This window comes from Stenella coeruleoalba, assembly GCF_951394435.1.
Source record: "Stenella coeruleoalba genome assembly, chromosome: 8".
NCBI lineage: Eukaryota > Metazoa > Chordata > Mammalia > Artiodactyla > Delphinidae > Stenella > Stenella coeruleoalba.
Window position 1 is genome coordinate 10,310,677 of NC_137154.1, and position 25,690 is coordinate 10,336,366.

The 25,690-nt window shown below is 53.7% G+C and overlaps 1 protein-coding gene across 1 annotated transcript in view; it reads right to left on the minus strand.

Moving 5' to 3' along the window:
• Nucleotides 1-3,110: 3,110 nt before the first annotated feature.
• Nucleotides 3,111-25,690, minus strand: part of CD6 (CD6 molecule) — a 41,556-nt gene continuing 18,976 nt past the window's right edge. Inside the window, exons 2-13 of the mRNA XM_079929917.1 lie at nucleotides 16,105-16,173; nucleotides 14,812-15,162; nucleotides 13,855-14,166; nucleotides 12,817-13,119; nucleotides 11,614-11,679; nucleotides 9,030-9,170; nucleotides 8,565-8,663; nucleotides 7,359-7,481; nucleotides 5,610-5,681; nucleotides 5,131-5,385; nucleotides 4,735-4,839; nucleotides 3,111-4,230 (exon numbers count right to left, since the gene is read on the minus strand). Coding sequence (XP_079786043.1) covers nucleotides 4,166-4,230; nucleotides 4,735-4,839; nucleotides 5,131-5,385; nucleotides 5,610-5,681; nucleotides 7,359-7,481; nucleotides 8,565-8,663; nucleotides 9,030-9,170; nucleotides 11,614-11,679; nucleotides 12,817-13,119; nucleotides 13,855-14,166; nucleotides 14,812-15,162; nucleotides 16,105-16,173 — 1,961 coding nt within the window. The 3' untranslated portion in view covers nucleotides 3,111-4,165. The remainder of the gene's footprint in view (nucleotides 4,231-4,734; nucleotides 4,840-5,130; nucleotides 5,386-5,609; nucleotides 5,682-7,358; nucleotides 7,482-8,564; nucleotides 8,664-9,029; nucleotides 9,171-11,613; nucleotides 11,680-12,816; nucleotides 13,120-13,854; nucleotides 14,167-14,811; nucleotides 15,163-16,104; nucleotides 16,174-25,690) is intronic.

Below are 25,690 nucleotides of genomic sequence, written 5' to 3' on the forward strand. Positions count from 1 at the left end.
GGAAGGGGGGAGGAAGGAAGGAAAGGAAAGGAACAAAGGAAAGAAGGAAGGAAGGAAGGAAGAAAGGAAGGAAGGAAGGAAGGAAAAGAAAATGCAAGCTCCTTATGAAGTCTCCTGTATTTGAGTCTGTCCTGTGCTGCCTCCAACCAGATGTTTCTCCCTCCAATGTTAGAGCAGCCAGAAGAAGCAACGGGTTTGTGTTTCAAGCCCATCACATATGAAAAATGTGAATCATTAATAACCAAGATCCCATCCAGTGTGGTAAGATGCCCACTCAGTGAATGGTTCTCAGGGTCTGAGGGAACAGAGTCCCGGCTCCCATCTCTCATCTCTCTTCCCGGGTGCTTGTTCACTGAGGGGTATGATGGGCTCAGTTGTGCTTTTTCTTTCTCTTCTGCGGCTGAGTAGATACACTTAAGTTCCTGTGGTTTAAATATGCCCATGATGCGCCCCCACCGTTCAGTGTGGTGGTTTCACATTGGGCTTTGGAGTTAGGTAGAAAAGTTGTACTACTTGCCAAGCTGTGTGACCTCTGGCTAGTCACTTAACCTCTCTGGGCCTCAGTTTCCTTATTTATAAATTAGGGATGATACTAACTTCTCAGGGAGCTCTTTCGTGGATTATAAGAAATAATACATGCCTGGCACATAGTAATTGCCACTCACTGTCATCATTATCACCATCGTGGTCACCACCACCACACCCATGGAACATATTGCAGTTACTGATCTTTGTATTTGTCTCCCGCAGGGAAGAGCCAGGTTTCATTCCTCTCCGTGCCCCAGGGCCAGCATAGAGCCTGGCCACATACAAGTGCCCAGGCAGTGAGTTATCCCATCCCTGAATTTAGCATCTGAGCACCCAGAAGGTGCCTGTGCTGTCGGTGGACAGACAGGCTGGTGTCTCCAGACCTCAGAGCTGGCTGGGGCTCTGTACCCAGCAGTGTAGCTCCAGTGGGCACAGGGACAGGGATGGGTTTCCACTGGAAGTACCATGGTTAACGCTCAGACTCCAAAGCCAGACGGCACATATTAAAATCCCAGTGTTGCTGCTTTTTAGCTGTGTGACTTGGACACTTTACTTAACCGCTTTGAGCCTCAGTGTTCTCACCTATGAAATAGAGTTGGTGTGAGAATTGGCTGTCCTCAGCCTCTTCTCAGGCTGGACCACCCTTTACCTTGAAAGACACCTGGTTTCTTGCTCTGTCTTTGCTTATGCTATTCCTTCAACTTGGAATGCCCATCTCTCTCCACTCCCGTAGCTAACTCCTACCTACCCTTCACGACCCAGCTCAGGCATCACCTCCTCAGGAAGCCTTCCAGGATGGCCTGCCTCCAGCAGGGTCAGGGGCTCTTGTGGGCCCCATGCATTCCCTGTGTTTCGTTCTCTCACTGCACTCGCAGAGCCGGACAATTGCTGAAGCGCCTTCATTTCAGATATAGCCCCTCCCCCATATCAGTGTTTCCGAAATCGGGGTTCAGCTGCCACATCCATTTAACGTCTTTGTGTTTCCTCTCCCAGATCACTGAGGCATATATAATGCAAGGTCTCTAAAGAGTGGAGGGTAAGCGCACCGCTTATGACTGTAACTCCCCTGACGGGCTTCCATTCCTTCAGGTCACAGTGATGTCATTCATCCCAGCCTCTCCAGTCCCAGCTCAGGGCCTGGCTCTGTAAGGAATGGTCTGAGAGCTCTGGACGCGTAGAGATGCGGGAAAGGTCTTTCCTGGGAGCAGCTCCCATCACCAGGCCCAGGAGACCTGGCAGGAGACCTTGTGGTTCAGGATGCCAGCCCTCAGAAAGTCCCCTGCCATGTGTGACCCTGGTGGTCCCAGGCTGCCTGGGGGCTGGGAGGGAGCAAGGGAGACATGATTCAGAGTTTCCCCAATTTCTCTCAGTGTGTATGGAACAGAGGGGCCCAGGGATGGGGTGGTGGCTCTGGTGAGAAATGAGGGAGAACTCAGAGGGTGTCACCATCTCCCTGTCTGACTCCCAACGGGCAAAGGTGGGGAGGGGTAGGGTCAAATTGTGAATTGGCTACTAACTCTCTGAGTGACCTTGGACAAGTCCTTTCCCCTGCCAGCGCTCAGCGTCCTCCTCTGTAAAATGAGAGTGAGACAAACCTCCTCTAGCACCAATGTGCTAAGACCCCATGAATCGCTGTCTTCTCTTCTCCCCTTTCTCCTCTTACGGAGATCTCTTGCCTCTACTGATTCATCTACCAATGAGAGGGAACACTCATTGCCAAGCCTCTAGCCCACTGCTGTGTGCACTTTACGGACAAACTTTATAGCAAAGGCTCAGAGATGTAGAGTGACTTGCCGGAGACCACACAGCCAGGACAGGGTGGAGCCGGGATTTGAACCCTGGCTGTCTAAAAAAAAAGGCTTTCCACAAATCCCACAGACCCTGGGAGTCTGATCCCGCCCACCCCAGCACTAGCTCCCCCCCTAGGAATCCCCCGCAGCCCCATGAGGGTTCAGAGGGCCGGAGGAGGGGGCCCCATCACAGGGCAACCACATCCTGTGACGGTTGCCCTGGGGAGTGCCAGCTTTCTTTGCACCTCTGGGAGAGGTGAACGGAAAACAGGCCCCGCTCAGCCGCTCAGGGCAAGATCCACTGAGTGGCCTTCTCCACCATCCCTGGCTCTGGGAGGGCTCAGAGGAAGGCTGACCCCCAGCCTCCTCCCTGCAGGCAGAGCTGGGCATGGGCTGGTGCAGCTGGGCTAAAACCCCAGCCTCTGAGCAACCTGGGATCGAGGCCTTTTCCAGGCAGGCCTGAGATCAAATCTACTCACCCTGCCCTGCTTATGGAGGCTTAGGCTCAGAAGCTTACGGAGGCCCAGGTCAAAATGCACTCAGCGCAGCAAGGCTGGCCTCGCTGATCCAGGGCGCACTGGCAAATCAGGAAGGGGATGCTGAACTCACAGGCATCTGTCCATCACCTCCAGGAGGGCAGGCCCTGTGCCTTCCTGTCGCTGCATCCCCAGCATGTTCCATGGTGCCGGGCCACAGTACTCAATACATTTCCAATTCACCCTGACGTTTGCACCTCGATGGATAGAGCTGCCTCCAACCCAACACACACACAGACACACACACACAGACACACACACACAGACACACACACACACACAGAGGCAGAGCCTGGGTTCTGTGAGTTCAAAGACTTGTCACTCCACCCCTGGTTTCATTCTGCAACTGGTTTAATCTCGGGATACTCAGAGCAAGACACCAGAAGCTGGCCCTGAGCCCTCAGGCCTCTCCCCGGAGGCTGCCTTGGACACGTTTACGGCTCTAGGAGTGACACTGATATTTATGTGTTCATCGGGGAGGATCCCATCCACCCAAGCAGACAGCTGGGGACTCGGCGCTTAGTGCAGCCTCTGGGCCCCTCCTGGAAGACATCTCTGTGCTTCTGCCCCACGGGGACGGAGCCCCACTCTGGGTCTCTGGCGGGGCTGGATGGGACCATCCTTGTAAATCTTTGGAAGCTCAGAATAAGGATTGCTGCCCGGGAATGGTCACTGCAGATCAGGGCTGTGTCTCTGGTGGGCTCCGAGGCTCTCTAGAGGCAGGGCTGGCCTCCGGCCCCGGGTGGTCGAGGGGGGGCAGCCATCCAGCTCCCTGTCCCATCCTGGGCTGTGCGCAGGAAGGCTGGACTCCCTGCTGGGTGCAGGTACCAACCTGAGCTTAGCCTGGGTCAGCTGGCGGCTCCCCCCAGCCAGCCCTAGCACCCACCTGTCAGACCAACAGCAGTCCAACGGCCCCTGCACATGGGGCCTCCCTGCCCCTCGCAGAGCTCCTCTGGGCCCTGAGCTGTCAGAGACTCAGGCAACCAAAGCCTCAGACACATGAGGGTCGGAAGGGGCCTCAGGAATCTCCCAGTTCAAACCTTCCACGCGGGCTGCCGAGCAGTGGCCTAGACTCTGCCGGTTCACCCCTGAGGCAGACAGCTCGGGCCCTTTCAGAGGCAGCACCTCTTCCTCGGGGCTGCTGTTTGGGGCTGGGGGAGGGCTGTGCTGGCAGGTCCTGTTGATGGATGGCGGCTGGGCCATACTAGGTGTGGAGGTTCCTTTCACGTCTCCAGGGGAGGACTCTCAGCTCCTGGGGCATGAGGGGGAGGGTGGGGGGAGGGCAGGGGGAGGAGCCGCGCCGGGCCCAGGCTAGGCTGCTCCAATGTCATCATAGTCTTCATTGGAGGAGGAGTCAGGCTGGGGAGTGAGGGACCCTGTGCGGTGGGAGACTCAGGTCAGTGGGAGGCCCAGTCATTGCGCCCGCTGAGCAGGGACAGAGCTGAGCAGGTCTGGGTCCACATTCCTTTGCCCCGGGATGCTGTGTGAGACCATCTTATAATCTTGTTCATGGCTACCTCCTTTGCTAGAATGTCAGTTCTGAAGGCAGAGCCTTGTCTGTGTAGTTCAGGGCTATAGTCCCTGAGTGCTGGGACCCCCTCTGCTGCCACCAGCTCCCCCAAGGGGCCATCTGGCTGCTTCTGCTTGAATGCCTCCACTAATGGGGAGCTCACTTCTTCTCAAGGCATTCTCTTTGAATCTTTCTCTGCCCCACCTACATCCATTTTCCCTACCTCCCTATATTCTTGTTTGCTTTAAAAAATCCCGTTACTTCTCTTTTTTTTCCCCCGTGGGCCAATGTATCCAGAGCTACCCCACTCATCCACCCTCCAGTCCCTCTCTGTGCCCCCTCCCAAAACCCCCTCCCTTGCCCCTGGCACCTGGACATCCAAACTGCTCAGCAGATGGGAGCTGGGGCGGCGGCTGGAAGTTCTGGTACCACTCTCCGGAGGAGGTGCTGGAGCTGTCATCAGCCGAAGGCCCTGCTGGAAACCCCCAGAGCCAGTCACCCTCTGCCAGGCTAGTTCGCAAAGTGCCAGAGCTGGGAGGCCCTCAAGACTCAGTAGAGTCAGGTCCTTAGCTTGACACCTGAGGAAATGAAGGCCCAGAGAGGGGAGGAGACTTGTCCAAGGTCACACAGCACGTGGCTGCCGAGCTGGGACTAGAGTCCTGAACTCAGACTGGCTCAGGGCTCCCAGCTTTACGCTTCCTCTGGCCAGGTCGGCTACAGGATGGGAGGCTGGAGCTGGCACACAACCCTCCTGGGCCCACCTTACCTGGAAAAGTTGCCTGGGAGCCAGCCAGCTCCAAGTTCAGGGGCTGCCCCAGCAGGGGCTTCCTCTCTGAAGAAAACACTTGAGAGTTCCACGGAGGCAGCCTGCTGCCAGGGCTATTACAGCACCCCTCCCCTGAAGATGTGCTGGAGCCGCCCTTGCTCCTTGGGTGGCGCTGAGGGCCCGTGGAGCGGGGGTCTGCAATGCAGTGTTCAGGGTTGGCAGGTGGGACCCGGGAGGCATGCACCTCTTCGAGTCCTGGGCCTGAAAGACAGAATCATGATAAAGAAGATGCAGTGCAGCAAGAGGGCTTTAAGTTAAACTTGAGAAAGAACTTACTGCCAATGGGAATCGTTAAAGTCAGGAAAGACCTGTTGAGGGAGGTGGCGCTGATGCATTTCAAGGCGAGTGACCTGCTAAGTCTGGAGGCAGGGCTGGCGTCCTAGTCACCCCCCTCCACGTCCCTCCCCAGCCTGACTCACCTTCCTCCAAGGGGGGCATCTGGAACCTGTTCTGCCGGACCTCTTCATCTGTGAAGCGGTGCCGCTGGGAATCTACAAGCAGAGATGGCGGTGAGGAAGGAGGTGGGTAGGCTCCACCCCCTTGTCTGGGGCGTCTGGAGCAGAGCTGGTGTTCTGTGGGATTCGGGAGGCTGAACAGGGCAGCAGGACAACCCTGACGGCTTAGTCTTTTTCATCAGATCCCCAGGCTCAAGTTCTAGTCCAGGCAGACCCCAAGCCTCAATCTGAAACCGGCCTGGGGACAGGCTGCTTCTGGACAGAAACCCTAGTGCCCTGCACCTCCCCAGCCCCAGCCGTCCCTCCTGCCACTTAAGGGAACACGGGGAGTGCTTCTGCTGGGGCAGCTCAGGGCAGCAAAAGGCCAGATGTTGCCCCTGAGGAGCCTTCCAGAGTGAAGCTGAGGGTCTGGTATCTTTGTATCCTGGGCTCTGCGGTACCTCTGTTTCAGAATCAGAGCGGTGCAGATTCATAGCATCTTAAGAACTCGAGTGTCTGGAATCTGGGAATCAGCTTTTTGAATGTGTTACTGCTGACTTTTGGTCTCAGTGTCACAGGATTTTGGACTCCCGGTCTTGCATCTTACATGCCTGGACTCAGAATCTCAGGTTCTAAGGACACTCATCTCTGTGGCTCCCAAATGCTGGACCACGGCCCCGCAGAGTGGAACCATCCACACTGCCCCCCAGAGGCCCTGGTTCAGCAGGGGGGCCAAGATGGCTGCTGCCCCCAGTACCCATCCTACTGCCCCGCTCCCGGTACTAGGAGACCTCTGGGCTTTATCTGGACACAGCTGCCCACGACAGAGGCTTCGTCTCCCCGCCTCTCTTGCAGCTGCTGGGTTTAAGTTCTGACGGGTGGAAAGTGTGTGGGAGCTGTGGGAGCATCCCTGGCGTCCTGCCATACAGGGTAGGGCACGCCTCACCTTCCCCCTTCCGGCAGCCTAGAATGCAGACACGGTGGTGAGCCACTCTGGACCATGTGGACCGGGCAACGTCTTAGCGACTGCAGAGTATCAAGAAAGGAGCCCGGGCCCCCTCCAACTTCTCCGGATGATGTCATTTGGAGTCTGTGTCACACACAGCCAAACTCTCATCCTAGCTTATAAAGGAGGTCCCGGGTGGGGCTCAGGAAGTTTCGATGAGCTCCCAAGGGATTTCACAATAGATGTGAGAGTCTCTGCTCTCGTCCGACCTCCCGGCCTCACGTGGGTCCTGCCTGAGCACTGGCTTTCCTCCTTCTATATCCCCAACAGGCAGAGAGCAGAGCTGGAGAAGCCGGATGAGAAGTGCGAGCTGGGCTCATGGTGGAGGTGGGCAAGGAGGTGAGATTGACGGGGCAGGATGGGACACAGAAGGGGTGAGAGCATGCGAGAAGCCATCTGAACTGGAGTGCCTCGCATCAGACACAGACGCAGCCACAGTTAGGTGACTGGCGAGGGACTGGTCTTGAGACCTGCCTGACCACAGACAAGCACGGGACAGAAGGTGGTCCAAGGGGAAATGACTAGAGATGTCTCCAGGGTCACAAAGCACTTTGAAAACTTCAGTGCGGGACCATTGAGCGTCAGTCCAGTGGTCACAGCGAGGGAGATGCCCCTCTCGTCGTGCAGGGGTCACCAAGGGGGGAAACTAGCGCAGGCCCCCCGGCCAGCTGGGCCCTCTCCCTGGTGCGGGCCGGTGGGCCCTCGGGAGTCCGGGCGCGGGCACTCACTGTAGAAGGTGGTCAGGGCCACGGGAGGCTGGCTGCCGAAGTCATAGTGCTCATAGTCTGAGTCCGAGCTGGAGTTCGAGTCTTCAGGGGGCGGAGCCTGGACCTGGATGGGCAGCTTGGGAACTGGGGAGAGAACAGAGTGGGGAGCGTGGCAAGGCAGGGGGCAGAAAGCTGCAGAGAGAGGCGGCAGAGAGCGCGGACCGTGGGGGCCGGAGACAGAGGGGCAGGGAGTGCGCCAGGCAGCCCATCTCGTACAAGACCGTCGGGCCTGGGTTTTCCAAGCTCCCCCGCGTCCATTTCAAACACGGGGAACTAAATAACATTTCTTTACTTAACAAACACATAGTAGTCCCTGCAGGCCAGGCACTATTCCAACATTTATAAATATTATCTCAGTTAATGCTCATAAGAACTCCGTGAGGTAGCGAGGTTAGCGTCCCCATTTTATAGCTGGGGAAACTGAGGCACAGAGACATTCTCACATTGCCTAGAGAAGCAGGCCACGTGGCTCTTAACCTCTAGACCATAATATTCAGTGAGTGGCTGCTCTGTGCCTACTCTCGTGCTAGGTCTGTGTTCATACTCTCTTCTCAAATATCTGGATATCCTGTGTGCAAAGAATCTTTATAACATATGGCTGTGTTTTGTATTGGTTTTTGTGTCCCTGAACTCTTTCAAATAAAGGCGATTTAATACATTCATAATGCAGTGTGATTAAACTCAAGCTTCTTCACAAGACTCTCAAGAGGTAATGCATTGATGTATCATTAAAGATGGGTGACTGATCCCATTTTTTTTGACTCGGAAAATATGAAATAAGATTATGTTCCAGGAAGATCTTGATGGGGCGTTGCAGGGAGGCTGATTGGGCAGACCACTGGAAGAGGCAATGGTGTTACAAACCTACTGGCCAATTAGCAAAACAGAGCTTTCCTTTGAGAACCAAGGTCCAAAATGCCCTGGGCCTGTTTTGGTCCAGGATTCAAAAGCTTCGAGTTCTAGAATGAGTGCACTGGAAAGTCATCAGCCTATCAAGGCCCAGACTGAGGCTGGACCTGCTCAAGGTCCCACAGCCACTCGTGGGCCGGCCCAGGTCTCATCTCCAGCTGGGGCACTGCTTTGACCTAAGCAGTACTGACCCTCCGGAAAATATCCCCTTCTTGTCCTCCCCCGCCCTCCTCACCCCCAGGGTGGGTGACATCCTACTTTCTTCTTTGGCGATGGTGATGGGAACCTCTTGATAGCTTGTGGTCCCCGCTGGGGTGGTGGTGGGTAGGTGCTGGTGGTTCACCATAGCGGGGAGGGCTGAGGAAGGGGAGGCAGAGATCCTGCAAGTCATTTTTTGCACCTTCCAGTCTTCCTGGCTCTGCTCTCATGGGGACACCTCCCTCCTCACCTTCCCCATCCCCAAACACCCTCACACACCCTCACACACACACACACACACACACACACAATCTGGTCCTCCTGTGGACAACTTCTGGGGGGCATGCTGGGAAAATCCTTCCCATCAGGAGGTGCTTCTTGGGGCCAGGGCTGGGTGGCCATTGCCAGATCACTGCCATTCCTGCTGAGGTTCCCCATGGCTCATGTCCCCCTGGGAGGACTGTCTCAGTTCTGCTTCTTTTCATCCCTGGGCCTTTCCCATGGCTCCTGGGACTCTGCACCTACCGTATTTTCCTTTAATTCTCAAGAGGATGATGGCTATGAAACTGAGTGAGACAAGAAGGAGAATTCCCAGAACGATGCAAGGGATGAGAAGCGTTAGCTCTCGAGATGCCCAGTCCTTCATTTTCACCGTCACAGAAGATTCTGGAAGCAAGAACCCCAAATCAGGGAGAAAAAGGAAGGGACATGGACTTCTCCTTGCCATTCTCACCTCTCCTTCTTCTCTGCATCCGACCTACTTCCCTTTTGGACGTATACTCCTCTTCCCTTCTTTTTTTTTTGAATTTTCCCAACTGCTTTTAGGTGCCTGGTATATAGTAGATGCCTGAGAAATGCATATTGAATGAATAACTGGCTGAATGAAACTTTCTCCTGGCCATGAAGCCAGGAGATCTGTCTCTGCTCAACAATTATTGAGCACCCACTGTGTGCCAGGCACTAGACCTGGGGAGACAAATATGACGGCAGTGTCACGGGCCTTGAGGGTCTCTGTCTAGTGGGAAGTTTGACAAGCCGACTCAATCCAATTCAGCAAGTTTCCTGCTGTGATGAAGGTATAGACAGCCGTGCAGCCCTCCAAGGGGCACCTGATTCTCTACAGGGGAGACCAAGGCTGGATCCCCAGAGAAGGTGGCTCTGAGCATCTGCTGGCAGGGAACAGACCATCAGGAGAGCGAGATCTCCTTTCCTTGCCCCAGATGCGTCCTTCTTACCAGACATGCGCCCTGAGGGCGGGGGTGGGGGGGTGGGCATGATTCCAGACCTCCCAGCTCTGCAGCCCCTGGTGTGACTTCTTGCTTTCCCCTCCCTCCTGGCCTCACCCCTGCTGAAAAGAGCCCAAAGCAGAGAATGGATGGAAGCTGCAATGAGGCCCTAACCTTCATCATCCCAGAGACACGAACTATCTCCTGCTCAGAAAGCCTGGGGTGCGCAGGCCACAGAGCTGGAGGAAGGGTAGCGACAGTAACGCGGGAGGCTGGTGGCAGCGTCTGCTCCCCCTGGGAGATTACCCCCACCTCCACCCCGTCCTCATTTTCTCCCCTCTCCCTTTCTGTTTGCAAACGGGGCAGACTGGGCTGGGGTAGGGACTGGATTTAGCATCAGCAAGCAGGTGCAAGGGAGAGACTGGACTGTGGGGGGCTGTGGGGAGACCCGTGAATGTGGGCCCCATTCCCAGTGTGCTCCCAGTGTGCTCCCTGGAGACCGGCTCTCCATAACAGCTCTGCTCTTCTGAGGGCGACGTGGCTCCCCGCCCCGAACTCAGCAATTGAGAGTGTGCGAGGGTGTGTGGGTCCTGGCAGGAGCTCGCCCTCCAGCCTGCACAGTCCCCAGCATTTCATACCCTCTCCGTGCCCTCAGCCATTGCCAGGTTCCCTGGCAGGACTTGGTGCCCCTCTGTCCCCTCCCCAAGCCACCCACCCACCTCTGGAGAGGGTCTGAGAGAGGGAGCCAGGAGCCAGGGGAAGGGGTAAGCCTGTGGATCTGGGCCAGCCCCTGTGGTTATCTCGGAGCTGCCACGGGGCTCCCTGCCTGGACTAAATAATCAATAAATAGGAATAACTGAGGCCCAGACAGTGCTTACTATGTACTAAGCCCTGTTGTAAGCACTTTCTAAAAATTAATTTACTGGAGACTCACAACAATGCTAGGAGAGAAGTACTAGGATTATCATCCTTGTGTTTTGTTTTGTTTTGTTTTTTTTGTGGTACGCGGGCCTCTCACCGTGGTGGCCCCTCCCGTTGCGGAGCACAGGCTCCGGACGCGCAGGCTCAGCGGCCACGGCTCACAGGCCCAGCCGCTCTGCGGCATGTGGGATCCTCCCGGACCGGGGCACGAACCTGTGTCCCCTGCATCGGCAGGCGGACTCTCAACCACTGCGCCACCAGGGAAGCCCCTATCATCCTCGTTTTATAGTCAAGGGATCTGAGGCTCAGAGAGGTTAAGAATTGCCCAACATTATACAGCTAGCAAGAGGCACAGCTGGGGGCTGGGCCCCAGGAGTTGGCTACACACAAGTGGAGGACAGACCAAGTGTGGATTCAGAGTTCACAGCCTTGCAGGCAAATTCTAGCCGACACTGCTGGCCATCACCTCACCCTCTGAGCCCAAGCTTCTTCCTCTATGTAAGGGTTGTGAGAAGACCTCCCCCAGGGGGCTGCTGGGAAGATTAAAGGGTTGGGAAATAATGACTGTAAAGCACTGGCCGGTGCCCAGAACATTATAAACACACTGCCTGTTGCCCTCGGCGTCCCCAACCCCCCAGCTGGTGTCAGATCAGCTCCAGTTCTCTACAGCTCTATCCTCTGCCCTACAGGAGCTCACAGAGAGTGGGAAGAGGACTCCTGTCCAAGAAATATCGGGATTCAGGGAGCTGTGGAGCTGACATGATAGAGGCAGGCGAGGTGAAGGGAGCGCGAAGCAGCCAGAGAGCCCCGGGGATGGTGGGGGGAGTCAAGTTCACTGTCTGGAGGTAGCGGATGGGGGACAAACCGTCAGAACCCTCCTGCAGACACACACACACACACACACACACACACACACGTGCACACCTGAGCCTCTGCGAAACTGCATCCCCAGGGACACTCACCCACAGTGACCGGCTGACCAGTTGCAGGGATTTCAGAAGTGGACAGATTGAGCAGGCTCCGGGCACCTGTCAGAAAGCACTGTTCATTCACTCAGCACACGTGCCCGAGCACCTACCGTGGCCAGGCCTTGTGCTAGAAACTGGACAAGACAGACAAGTGGCCTGCAACTGGGGGTGTGTTCCCACCGGGGCCCATGGCGGAGTCTTTCCCACACCCCACCATAAGGAGGATCTCATGGATTTAATGCTAGGAAGGTATTTTGGTTTAAATAAAGGGCTAATGAAAGAATTAGCCCTTCCTTCTGCATAATCTGCTATAGAACACAAGTATTTCCCTTTTCCATCTAGTATTAGATTTGGTCTACCCACCTGCCTCAGGAAGTGGGAATCTGACAGTCTTGTCATTATCATAACCATCTGACTGGTAAGGGGTGGAGCTTACAACGTCCCTTGGTGGATATTATCTGACTTCCCGGCTCCCCTGTGACGTGCCTGGTGTCAGCATCCACATATTCACAAGACGAAGCCTCCCAGCTGGTGACTGGCAGAGCTGGAACTCATAGCCTGGTGTCTGAACTCCATAGAGATGCTAACGCTGTGTTTGTTTAACGCTCTTGCTTTTTCACATGTTAACACCTCAGAAATCGGGGTGATGACATCTATCGTTACAGCTGATGGCACGTCAAGAGTCTATTTCGGCAGCATTTCTGGTACATAAAATACTAACAGTGTGACTCGTCATCAATGCCATCTTAGACTTCGTGAAACCCAATTCACAGAGCAGGTGGGAGGCTCTGCTGAAATATATACTGAGTGCCTGGCAATGCCTGGCACCTGGTTAGGGCTCCAGACACTGTGGCTGATATTATTAGTGTCTCCTAATGCTATTTTTATGATGATCACCAGCCCTGGGATGGCACATTGGTTTTATCTCCTGAGCCGGCTCCAGTCAAGAGGGAGCACTGCTTCGCGTATAATAACGCCTCAATAAAGATTGGATTCATGATTCTAGGACTGAGGAAAAGATTGCCCTGATTCATCAGTAATGTCTGCCTGGGCATGGTAAGGGCAATGGTCCCTCTTAGGCCAGTATTTGCCGTTCCTGATCTAGCGCAAGCTGTATTCCTTGGGCTATAAATCCAGATGCAATTCCTAGTCCAAATCTGGGGGTGGGGGGAGTGGGGTGGGTGGGAGGAGGGGTACCTGAGCAGAGGACCCTGGCTGCCTGTGATTGTCTGCAGAGGTTGGAGTTATTGAACCGCCAGAAGCACTCGGAGAGCGTGGGCTCCCCTCCCTCGCATGAGTAATACATCTTGCCCGACAGGGAGTGCGGCAGCCCCTTGGGCACCCGGGCCAGAGTCCCACAGCCCAAGTCCCGGCAGAGCACGTTGGCCTCTGGTTCGTACCACGTACTGTCACACACTGTGTTCCAGACCCCTCGGAAGTACACCTCCACCTGGCCCTCGCAGGGGTCAGCGCCCCCGGTCAGGCGCCAGGACTGGTGCTCTGCAGGGGGTGGGGGGATCAGAGTCAGGTCAGGATCCTTTGGGCAGAAACCCTCGCCAGCCCCGACCCACAAATGCAAACTCCCCAGAGCCAATCGGTCTCCAGATCTTGTGTGCTCTCCCTCCTGCCTCTGCATCCCTCCTCTCATCTGCCCCATCTGCTCCAGCTGGCCCTGCTGCTGTCTACATCCTGGCTGCTCAAATGTGGTCCTTGGACCGGGAGCTTCCGTATCACCTGGGATCTTGTTAGAAATGCAGAATTTCAAGCCCTGCCTCAGACCTACTGAATCAGAATGTACATTGGACGAGACCTGCCTCCCTCCCCATTCTTGGGCACATTAAGAGAAGCGCTGGCTGGACCAGAACTTCCTGTCCTCATCTGGGCTCCAACAGCCTCCACAGGGCCTCCCAGCCTCCATCTCCTCTTGCTGTTCTGAACCAGGTGACCAACTCCCACTCAGAAAAAGCCTCACTTCTAATGTCACCTACTCCAGGAGGTGGACAGGCTTAGCCCCCCAGCTCTGGATTGCCTGCTGTCTCTTAACTCCACCTGGCTTCCTTTCGTAAGGCATTTGCCACTCTCTCTCCTGGATTATGTCTGTCTGGGTCTCATCTTCCCTCTTGGGCTATGACCTCCCATGGGCAGGGACCATCTGTCCAGCACTAACTACAGTCCTGGCGCCCAGCAGGCCTGCAGTAAGTGTTGGATAACCGTGGCGTAGCATCGCCCACTGACCTGAGCACACCACGCCGGCGTCCTCCTTGTGGCCACAGTAGCCATTTCCCGGCAGCCCCAGGCAGTCCCACAGGTAGGTCTCCGACCCGGAACAGTTCACTTGGTCCCGGTGGATGCGTCCTTGGCCAGGCGCAAAGTGCAAGCCGGGCAGGGCCTGGACCGCCCAGCCACAGCTCAGTTGCCGGCACACCACGTGGGCATCGTCCAGGTCCCACGTGTCGTCACACACCGAACCCCACTGTCCGTGCTCCAGCATCTCCACGCGGCCCTCGCACGGGCTGCCACCACCCACCAATTTCAAATCGAGGTTTTCTGGGGATAGGAGGAGAAGGGGTTTGTGGATGTGAGGAAGGGGCGAAAGGAAGGGAAGTCAGGGGGAGGGTTGTTGGGCAGGAGAGCTGTGCCTGGGGCTGTGGACCCAGTGAGAGAAAGAGGGGCGGGTAACCCAGTGGGCAAGACTGGGGAACACGGCCTGTCTGGGCTGGGGACCTGGGGTGAGGCGGAGGTGGGGAACTGGTCAAGGCTGGGGACCCAGGGGCGGTGCTGGATACCTAGTGGGAGGGGCTGGGAGCCTTTTGGGAGGGGCTAGTAACCTGGTGGGCGGTGCTGAGGAATAGGCTCAGGGCTGCGGGCGGGGTAGGCTGAGCGGCAGACCAGTGGGTGGGGCAAGAGACCGGGTGGGCGGAGCCTGAAGAGCAGGTCTCGGGGCTGGGGAGCGGCAGCGCTAAGAGATCCTGGGAACCTGGCATATTTCTGTACCAGGGGGTAGAGGCGCTGCAGCCCTCCGGTGAGGGAACCAATTGTATTCGCGTCGGTGGTGGGTCTGGGTAGAAGTCCGGAGGGCGAGACTTGGGTCCAGTGGCCGGGGCTGGGGACAGGATGCGGGGCAGTGGCCGAAGGACGGGGAGGTAGGACAGGGAGGAGGCCGGCGGCGGGAGCGGGTTGGTCCCCTCGTACCTGCACAGGTGACCTGGACCGGCCTCTCGTCGCTGCTGCACGCGTGCTCCACCACCTTGCAGAGCTGCCATTCGGGGCCGCTGCACTGGACGGTGGGCGCTAGGGCCCACGTGGTATTCGGGGCCCAGCTGGCGTTTCCCGCGGCTGCACCAGTCGGCAGCGCCGGGGTCGGCGGGACGGGCTGTTCCAGCGGCTCCGCCCGGCCGCAGCCCAGCGAGCGGCACACAGCCTCGGAGGCGCGGAGGTCCCAGAGTGCCCCGCACGCGGGCTCCCAGGACTGCCGGAACCAGACCTCCGCCGTCCCGTTGCAGCGGCTGCTCCCATTCATCAGGCGGACCTGGAGTCGCTCCCCTGGAAGGGCCAGACCCTAGCTGAGCCTCGGCTGATTCGGATTCTGCCGACCTCAGGGATGCAGGTGGAGGCGGACAGCTGCCAAGGGTCCCACCACTGATCTGCTGCGTGACCTTGGACCATACCCTACCCGCCCTGAGCCTCAGCCTTCCAGTCTGCAAAATGGGGCTGGACTGCCTCATCGCCTGACCCTTTGGTCCTCCTTAGAGACAGGAGAAGGTAGGGCCGAAGGTGACTGGAGGTTAGGATGGGTTAGCCCTGGGGTGTCCAGTCCCCACAGACCCTTCTTTCTTGCCTCTGTCTCCAGAGTCACCCTTGTGTGAAAGGAGGGCAGGGTTCTGGGTTGAGAGGCCCTCTCCCCCGCTACTGTGGGTGCCATGCTGCCCCTCCCAGGCCCCTCCGCTATTCTGAGGGTACAACCATGGAGACTGCCATTGTGACACCGGAACCTTGGAGGATGGACATGGGGTTGGTGATGGGGTTGAAGGTGGGCGGCCTCAGTGGATGGTGATCCCCCCTTCCCCAAAGCCCCTCCTGGGGGAATCACCTCCTGTTTTTGCCCAGGATTGCACACAACTTTGCACAGAGTAGGTCCTTAAATATCTGTTGAGTTAATTGAGGACCCATCTGATGGAGCCCCACCACTCCTACCAAGTGTCCTTTAGCTTGTTCTCAACAAATCCCCTTTAAATGCCCGCTGAATACCTTGCCCACATGTGCATGACCTTTCATCAGTGGCCTCCCAAAGATGGCAGCTCTAAGATCTCAAAGTGAATCTAGTGGTGGAGCTTCAGGCATTGGGTCAGGAAGGAGAAGTGTTGTCTGAAGTCAGGGAGCCTCCCTGGTACCATAAAAACCCATTTCCCTTTCCCATCACCCCCCACAGACCACCTACTTGGTCTCAGAAAGCTGACTGTGAGTCCCACAAGATTGTTTCCTCACCTGGCTGCAAGAGCTGGCTCTCTTCACTGGTGGTGTTGGGCTGGCGAGATGGGGCTGGACTTGGGTGACCTGAAATTAACCAGCAACAGCCGTGAGTGAGCTCAGGCCTGGAGGGCACACAGGTGCCTTGAAGGGTAGGGGGCACTTTCTGGATCCTTCTGTGGCTACATGGGGCCTCTGGTAGGACAGGGTCCTCGACCTTGTGTGCACTTACCTCCTTCCGGGGTAGGGAAATTCTCAAGCTTTGGAGTTGCAGCATCCTGCACTTCATCTACTAATCGTGCACGCACCCTCAGAAATCAGAGGAGAGCAGAGAGGAACAGCTGTGGCTTTGGGGCCAGACCCACTTACTGGCTGAGTGACCGTGGAGGGGTTACTAACTGCTCTCGGCCAGAGTCCCAGTTAGTTGGCAATAACACTTACAAAAGTTTAGCGAGTCTAAAAGGAGGCAATACCTGTAAAACACTTCACATACAGAAGAAGTTAAAAAATGGGAGTTATTATCAGGAAAAACATTTTCGGTTTGGAAAATTTGTCTGAGAAATTCACACCAGACTTTAGGGTAATTGGAGCGTCCTGAGCTGGGAACCATTGGACTATGAAGTACTTTCAGACACTAAGAAGCTAACATTTGCTGAGGACCGATTATACGCCAAGGTCTTTGCATATGTTATTCCATTTTCCTTCAACAACACAGTGAGGTAGGTATTAGCATCCACTTTTTAGAAATTAGGAAAGGGAGGCCCAGAGAATAGAAATCAATTGACTGTGCCGGATTGTGTCCATTTGTCCCTCCAGAGCCTCTGTCCACTTTGCCCTGGGAGGCTGACCTGTTTCAACTAAATCAGCATCATCTTCCAGGGCACTTGGGCTCAGCCAATGGGGAGTCCCAGCAGAGAGAGGAGGGAAGGAAGAGAGTGAAGTCGTGGTGTTTATCCTACTGGTTCCCTCCCGGTGGGATCCCTTGGGCAGGTTGTGTCCCTCATCTGAAGGTCATTGGTCCTCTCCACGGGGTCACTTCTCCTTGACTTTCTCCTTCCGGGTCTCAATGACCACTCTGTGGTCTTGTCTGCTCAGGGTGATGGCAGCTCAGCTGCTCCGAGCTCCTGGTTACTACATTAGCCTTTCTAAATAGTCCTTTTCTAACTGAGACCCCTTCAAACTCCTATTTTGAGCGTGCCACCTGTTTCCTGTTGGGACCCTGGCTGCTACATGGCCTGAAGCCACCCAGCTAGCAAGTGCCCAGCTAGCAAGCTAGCAGGCCAGGATTTGAACTGTCTCCAAGGAACTGGATCCATGCCGGGCAGGGATATTTCGGTTGGCAGAAACATGAAAGGAGGGATGTGGCTAGGACTGTAGTGCTCATAAAGGAGCTCCGCTACACTTCTGGGTTCTCCTGCCCTTAGGTTGGAGCCATTGATGTCTAGGCAGAGGGACGTGTACCCACTGCTGGACCAAGGTAGGTAAGAGGCAGTGAGCCTCTTCCATCTCTTCCTGCTCTGTTGTGGCCAAATTAGAAGCCCTGGGCTCCCAATGCAAAGACGAGGTAGAGGGGGACATTGACCCACCTTGAGTTTTGTGCAAGAAGTGAGCCTTTCTAGTGTTAAGCCTTGAAGATTTTTTATTATCACAGCCTAGCCTGACCTGGCCTGAGTGCTGCAGGGGCTGAAGATTCAGGCATGACTGCTATACATTCCCAGCCTCACCTGAGAATATTCCATGGACTCACACCTAGATGAGCGTACACACACACACACACACACACACACACACACACACACCCCTGCAGACACAGCTCTCCTACAAGCATCCAACTGGGCTACTCCATCACTCAGACAGAAGTAATCAAGCCTTTAATTGCCTGTCCTCACCAACTCCCTGGTTGGCTGCCCAGCCTGACCCCCTGAATGGGAAATGACTCAGAATTCAGAGCACAAACTCTGCAGCTAATGTCATAGAGGATTCAAATGCTCCCAAGTCAGGATTTCAGAGTCCCGGTTCCCCCAGCAATGGTCCCGGTGCTGCTGTGCAGTTGTTATTATTTCTGCATGTGCTGGGGTGGGGAGGGGAATGGAGGGACTGGGATGCTGGCTGTGGTGCGTGCGTGTATGATTGTGGGGGGTGTGTGTGTATGTGGTTGTGAGAGTGTGTATGTGTATGTCTCTGCGTGTATATGTGAGTGTGTGTGTTGTTGTGACTGCCTGTGTGTCTGTGGGGGGTCTCTACATGCCTCTGTATACCTATCTCTGGTCTGAGAAACTATTTCTCATGCATAAAGGCACACATGTTTTCTGCTAGATCAGAAAACCCTGGAGGGCAGGGCCAAAGGCCGGGTCAGCCCCATACCCCCAGAGTGCCCAACACAGTGTTTGCTGATTGACTGAATGAATGAAAGAGTGAGCAGGGGCCGCCAGCTCCAAGGACAGCCATTGCCGAGGCAGTTCATTGATACCAGATATACTCAAGGGTTTGTTTCCTGTGTCACAGGCACTTCCTGTCCCCTATCCCAACAAGGGAGACTGGCTTTTGTGTTTTGACTTCTGTGCGCAGGAACAGAAGTTACCGCTCAGCCTCCTTCCATCCGGGCCTGGGTTCACAGAGAACCCGGCGCAGGATCTGCCCTTCCCAGACCTTGTTACTGCCTTTGCCCGGCCCTGTGCTTCAGACTTTTCTATAAATTTAATTCTCATGTTTGCTGCAACAAAGTTATTTGAAAAGGAGCCTTTACCCTATCCTGTGAATTTGCTTTACAACGCAAAGATGCCCGAACGTAAAAGTATACATTACAGTTTTCTGAACAGCAAACAATTGGAAAGAGTGAATGCCCATCTGCTGGGAAAGTTGCAGAATAAACATGGTCTATTTACAGCATGGCATCTTATGCAGCCTTTATGAAGAATGAAATAGGCTTATACCAGTTGGAGGGATTTCCACGCTCTGTTGAGTAAGGAAGCAAGATACAAAGAAGAAAAAATAATATGATACAACTTTTGCAAAACAATGGCCAAAAAACCACACTTACGAACTGGTATCACTATGTGAACATGGAGGAAATTATGGAAGAACACAGACCAAGTTATGAAAATGGGTAAATTAGAAAGGCGGGTGGGAATTCCCTGGCAGTCCAGTGGTTAGGACTTTGTGCTTTCAGTGCCAAGGGGGCGGGTTCAATCCCTGGCTGGTCGGGGAACAAATATCCTGCAAGCCAAAAAAAGGCAACACCCCCCCAAAAAAGGAGGGCTTCAAGGGAAGGACAGAGCAGGGCCAGCTCCGTGGCCGTGTGACCTGCACTGAAGTGTCCTGGACTTGGTTTAATGCTCTGCCGTCTCCATCTTGAAATTCTTAATAATTTTGGAACAAAGGGTCCTGAATTTTCATACTGCACTGGGCCCTGCAAATTATGTTGCTGGTCCTGGGGGTGAGTCATGTCACTGGGAGAAGAGAGGCGGGAGAGAGAGAAGAAACAAGTGGTGAAAGGGAGAGATGAAAGGCTGTACTAAGAAAAATCACATATACAGATGATTATACATAATTTTATATAGATTCCATCTATATAAGATTAGGTACAGAGGTAGATATGCAGAAAAACTAGAAAGATAACAAGATAAATGGGCTTTTTGTATTGCTTGCCTAAAATACAAGGGAATTGTAAAAATAAGTATACTAGAAATAAAGCCAAGTTAGAAATGTTGAAAGACATGTCATCATCAAATAGAGACTCTCTGAGGAGATCAGATGATCTCTGAGGATGACAGAGCATTGAAAATAAAATAATTAAATACCTTTTTTTTTTGCGGTACGCGGGCCTCTCACTGCTGTGGCCTCTCTTGTTGCGGAGCACAGGCTCCGGACGCGCAGGCCCAGCAGCCATGGCTCACGGGCCCAGCCGCTCCGCGGCATGTGGGATCTTCCCGGACTGGGGCACGAACCCGCGTCCCCTGCATCGGCAGGCGGACTGTCAACCACTGCGCCACCAGGGAAGCCCTAAATACCTTTTTTACCACTTTGTTCAGTGTTATTTAATGCTCAGTTCATTTACCACTTGAAATTCTCCTGTGTGCCCAGAAAACCATCTTGGGTTGAGCCTCACATTCTGGAAAGTTATGGACCAAGAGGGATAAGGGAGGGAGGGGAGGTTGCTGACTGGGAGGCGAAAGAAGTTGGGAGAGCTACCCAGCACCCCCAAGGAAGGTGGCAGCTCTTTTAGGCTGGTCCTAAAAAAGGACCAGCAGAGGCAGAGTGGGGCAGGATGTTGGCTAGGGCAGCAAGAGGAAGATGCCAGGGGAGGATGAAGTGAAGGAGACCAGAGCATGGGGAAAATGAAAGCACTGCAGAGCCACCTTGCCAGGAACCGGAAAAAATGGGCCACTTGTCCCCTTCCTGGGTCACCCAGGCCCATGGGATTTCCCCGTAGCTTTTGGAAGGTGAGAGACACAGGGAGGGAGGAGGCATAGACAGTGAAGGAAAGGGGGTTTTTCTCCCAGCCAAGGCCCCAGCTGGCCAGCCCAGTGTCAGAGCAAGGCTGGCACGGAGAGTTTCAGGTCCCTGTAGGGGCTGTGGAATGCCGGCCTGGCCACACACCCATATGGGGGTGAGATAAACAGCAGCTACCGCTGAGGGCACCCTCGGCCCTGGCTCCATCAGATGTGCCGAGGAGCACGTAGGCGCATAGTAAATGCTCACCCAGTGGACGATGGATGCAGAGATGCTGTACAGAGGGGAAGGCACGGTGGAGCAGGGCTACAGAAATACGGGGGGAGGAACCCACAACAAGAGCCAGTGAGGGGAGCGGGGCAGGCAGCATTGGCCAGAAGCTCACCTTTCTCTCCTTAATATCAGTGCAAAGTGTTTGTGAGCACGTGTGTCAACAGCCTTAAAAACAAAAAGGAGGGCTTCTCTGGTGGCGCAGTGGTTGAGAGTCCGCCTGCCGATGCAGGGGACACGGATTCGTGCCCCGGTCCGGGAAGATCCCACATGCCGCGGAGCGGCTGGGCCCGTGAGCCATGGCCGCTGAGCCTGCGCGTCCGGAGCCTGTGCTCCACAACGGGAGAGGCCACAACAGTGAGAGGCCCGCGTACCGCGAAAAAAAAAAAAAAAAAGGAACAAACCAGCCCCTTTTGATCCAGTAATCCCACTTCTGGGAACCCATCCTAAAGAAACGATCCAGAATACCACTACACAGCGGTTAGTGTCCACGCATCGGAATTGGAAAGTTCTCGATTCTTTTTGCTAGCCGAACCCCTTTCTAACTGTGTGACTCAGGCAAATCATTGGCCTCTCTGAGCCTCGGTGGCCCTCCTGTAAAACGGGAGCAACAAGCACCCACGTTGCGGGCTTGCCATGAGGATTAAGAGAGATGGTGTAGCCGGGGCGCCCTGAGTGGCTGCTTTGTTAGACAAAAAGCCTGCGGCCACGTGGCTTCTAATAGTTAAAAAACAAAAACAAAACTGGAGACAAGGAGACAACTGAATTGTCTAAAAGGGATCTAAGGATTGGTTAGGAAAACACAGCATGTTAAAAATATTTGCAAAAAACGAAATTTACCAAGAGTTTTTAAGGATGTGAGGGGAAGACCATGTTGCAAGGTTCAGTGATGGAAACAGGATACACAGTTCTCTCTCCCCAGGGCTCCCGCCCCAGCCTTGGCTTTAAGCTTCTGAAGGTCTTCCAGGACCCAGAGGGACCCAAGTTCAATGCCTCGTTCTAGCTTCTCATCGTACCCTGGACTTTTCCTCTGTGACCCCAGCCACAGGTGATTACGTATTTTATTTATGAGCAGTTTGGTGGCTGTCAGTCCCACTGAATTCTGAATACACATAGCCCCATGTGTATCCCAAGGCCCACAGACTCCCAGTGCAGTGGTCTCCCAAGTTGGCCCGGCCACTGCTCCAGGGCACTGCCGGGGCAGGGGTGGGGTGTGCCCCTCTCCAGGATTGGGACCAGGCCCCAGGGACTGCAGTGCCCACAAGTTTTGGGAGTGGCATGGGACTGTTGGCTGGGAGATCACCACAAACTGTGTTCATGCAGACCAGCCTTTCGTGTCCTGAGCAAGGATGACGAAGGCTAGTTGAACCCAGGAGGACCTGCCTCCCAGGCTCTAGCTTGGGGCCCAGATATTCAAAGAGGGCAGCTGTCCAGAAACATCCACTGGCCCCTAGTCCTGAGATTCACTGGGTGGGTACTGGATTGCCATTCCCAGTTTGCAGACGGACATTTGGGAGACAACCAGATGGGTAACTAGTGTTCTATTTCCATCCCACACCGATGGGAGCCGTTACCCATCTCGGGCATCTTGAGTCCGAAATGTAGAGATAAGGGAAGGGCTTTGTGATTATTCCCATTGCTCTGATGGAGAAAGGGGAGGCCCCAAGGCATGCCAGGTACCCGCCACAACTTCCTAGCACAGCTCAGCGATACAGCTGACATGTATTCAGTACTTTCACATACGAGGCCTTTTTAAAATACTTTAGATGAATTAACCAGTTTAATTCTCACAGCAAGTCCACAAAGTGGGGAAACCAAGGTGCAAAACAGTTTAGCAGTAATTTGCTCAAGATGACACAGCAAGAAAATGGCAAAGCTAGGATTCGAACCCAGGCTGCATGGTTCAAGAACCCACACTCTTAACCACTCTACTCCACTGGGTTGGAATCCCACATCCTGGTTTCTGGTTCAGTGACTGACCATGCCAAAGGCGAGGGGCAGGGAGCTCTGACAGCCTGGGTGGTCTTCCAAACTCCTTCCAGCTCTACCACACTCAGCCAGCCCTGAACTTAGATAGCCCACCTCCAAGGGTGATACAACTCAGTACTCAGTCAAGCCCCAGGGACCAATTCCCAAAAGGGCCCTGATTCTAAAGATGTGCGGCCATGAGGAAGCTGTCCTTCCCTAGGTCAGGACTCCCTGAGATGGCCTTCTGCCCGCCATTCCCCCAACAAGGACAAGATGAGGTCTGGCAGCCCAGCCATGAGCTGTTCCAGGACTTCCCCACCGACTCTCCCACACAGGCTGGCTCCGGCACTCCCTGAACCCACTTGTTTCAATTCTGAGGCCAGAGGAGAAACTGGTTACTTGGAAGAGTCAAGGACTAATAGCCCCAGGGAGTTTAGGGGGAGGAGCCCCGAGTGGGAGGGTGCTGGGACTACAGTGAATGTTTTTCTTTGAAAGACTCTCTTGAGGTTGTTGATGGAGAGCAATTTTTTTTTAATGTTTAATACTAGTTTTATTTACTGATAGCTAGTGATCTTTAGTGGAACAGTAAACCTCTGAAATGCTTTTTTTTAATTTTTATTTTTTATTGGAATATAGTTGATTAACAATGTTGTGTTAGTTTCAGGTGTACAGCCAAGTGATTCAGTTATACGTACACATATATCTATTCCTTTTCAAATTCTTTTCCCATTTAGGTTATTACAGAGTATTGAACAGAGTTCCCTGTGCTGTACAGTAGGTCCTTGTTGGTTATCTATTTTAAATATAGCAGTGTGTACAAGCAGTCCCAAACTCGATGGAGAGCAATTGTTAAAACAACTGGAAAGAAGAGACAAACAGTCTATAATTCCATTAAAATTGGAAAGAAGCAGTGCACTGGCTCGCAAAAATAACTTATGACTTGATTCAGAGGGAATAGCTGTGTCCTGTCTTTGAAGGGACTTGGAGAGGTTAGGTTGAGTTTATTTTGTCGCAGAGACTGAAGCTGTCCTGGGGGCTTGGTGGGACCGTGTGGTCCTCGCTTCCAGAGGTGACCGGCATCAATGTCTATGTGACTAGACCGGGCTGTACCCACTGGGGACTTTCAAAACCCAGGAAGGTTGGGCTGACTTCTCCCCACTGGGAACCCAAGAGTAAGTCAGCAACTCGGTGTCTTAGGCTTACTTAACTTATTTTACAGGATTTTTGTTTGTTTGTTTTCATTCTCTCTCATCATACCTAGGAAGCGCTTACGGACACAAGGAAAACTCAATGCACAGGCTATGGACTGAATGTGTATGTCTTCCTAAAACTTCATATTTTATTCATATATGAATAAATTCATATTCGAAGCCCTAATCCCCACTGTGATGGCGTTAGGAAGTGGGGGCTTTGAGAGAGAATTTGGGATAGGTGAGGTTATGAAGGTGGAGCCCTCATGATGGAAAAAAAAAAAAAAGCAAGAGACATAAGATCTCTCTATTGTGTGAGGATACAGCAAGAAGGCGGCTGTCTGCAGACCAGGAAGAGAGCCCTTACCAGACACGGAATCTGCTGGCACCTTGATCTTGGACTTCTTAGCCTCCAGAAACGTGAGAAACAAATGTTTGTTGTTTAAGCCACAAACATTTAAACCACCCAGTCTATGGTATTTTGCCCAAGCTAAAGCAGCACGTGATTGACAGAGAAAAGTGATGACAAAAGCTTCAAGAGTCCCAGCCCCAAAGGTCCTCAGTCACGCAGGTCAGAGAAATCCAGACTTTTTAGCTTGTATTTGTCACCATGTTATATAACAGAGGATGCTCACCTGCATGACATCCTCCCTACATGCCAGATTGAATTCCCCTCCTTTCCATCACCAAACCCAGGGGAGGTAAAAGACAACCGTTCGTAATCTGCAGTGAGAGGAAACTCAAAGATGAAATCAGGGTACACCACCGGCTTTGGGGTATGATCTGTTTCTGGAACTCCCCTTCCTACTCTCATGCTCAGGAAAGTGAGGGCGTGTGAGCCACGTTTTCCGGAAAGCTGAGAAAAGAGTCTATTGCTGTTCTGCATTCAATTCCATTAACACTTGCTGAACCTGTACCACGTGCTGGGGCCTGGAGTACGTATTAGGGAAGTAAGCGTAAATGAGATGATCCCGGGAGTAGGAGAGTCCACAGCCTTCCCAGCACCAATGCATCAGCTTCACAGTTGCCACTCTTGGGAAATTTTTTTTTATTTTCAAGTTTTTTTAATTGTCTTCTCAGTTACTAATAAAAGAACAGACATTTAATCAAAGAAGACATACACCTGGCAAATGAACACAAAAATGTTCAACATCATGAATCATTAGGGAAATGCAATCAAACCACAGTGAGATACATCTCCACACTTTTTTTTTTTTTTTGCGGTACGCGGGCCTCTCACTGCTGTGACCTCTCCCGTCGCGGAGCACGGGCTCCGGACATGCAGGCTCAGCGACCATGGATCACGGGCCCAGCCGCTCCGTGGCATGTGAGATCCTCCCGGACCGGGGCACAAACCCGTGTCCCCTGCATCGGCAGGCGGACTCTCAACCACTGCACCACCAGGGAAGCCCCATCTCCACACTTTTAAAACAGGTAATATTCAAAGTACTGATCATACCAACCAAGAACCGGTGAGGAATACAGGGGGACTGGACTGCTCCCATACTTTTGATGGGAATACAAATGGGTACAGTCATTCATTTAGAACAAGAAACCATATGTTCATATAAAGAATTTTATGTACATGTTCATAGTAAACTTATCTGTGATAGCCAAACTGGAAACAAACAGGAAATTCTCTTTTCATGATTTAGAACAGAGACTTTGGGGACAGACAGAATAGTGATCCGAACCCATCTCTGTCGATCACTAGCTGTGTGACC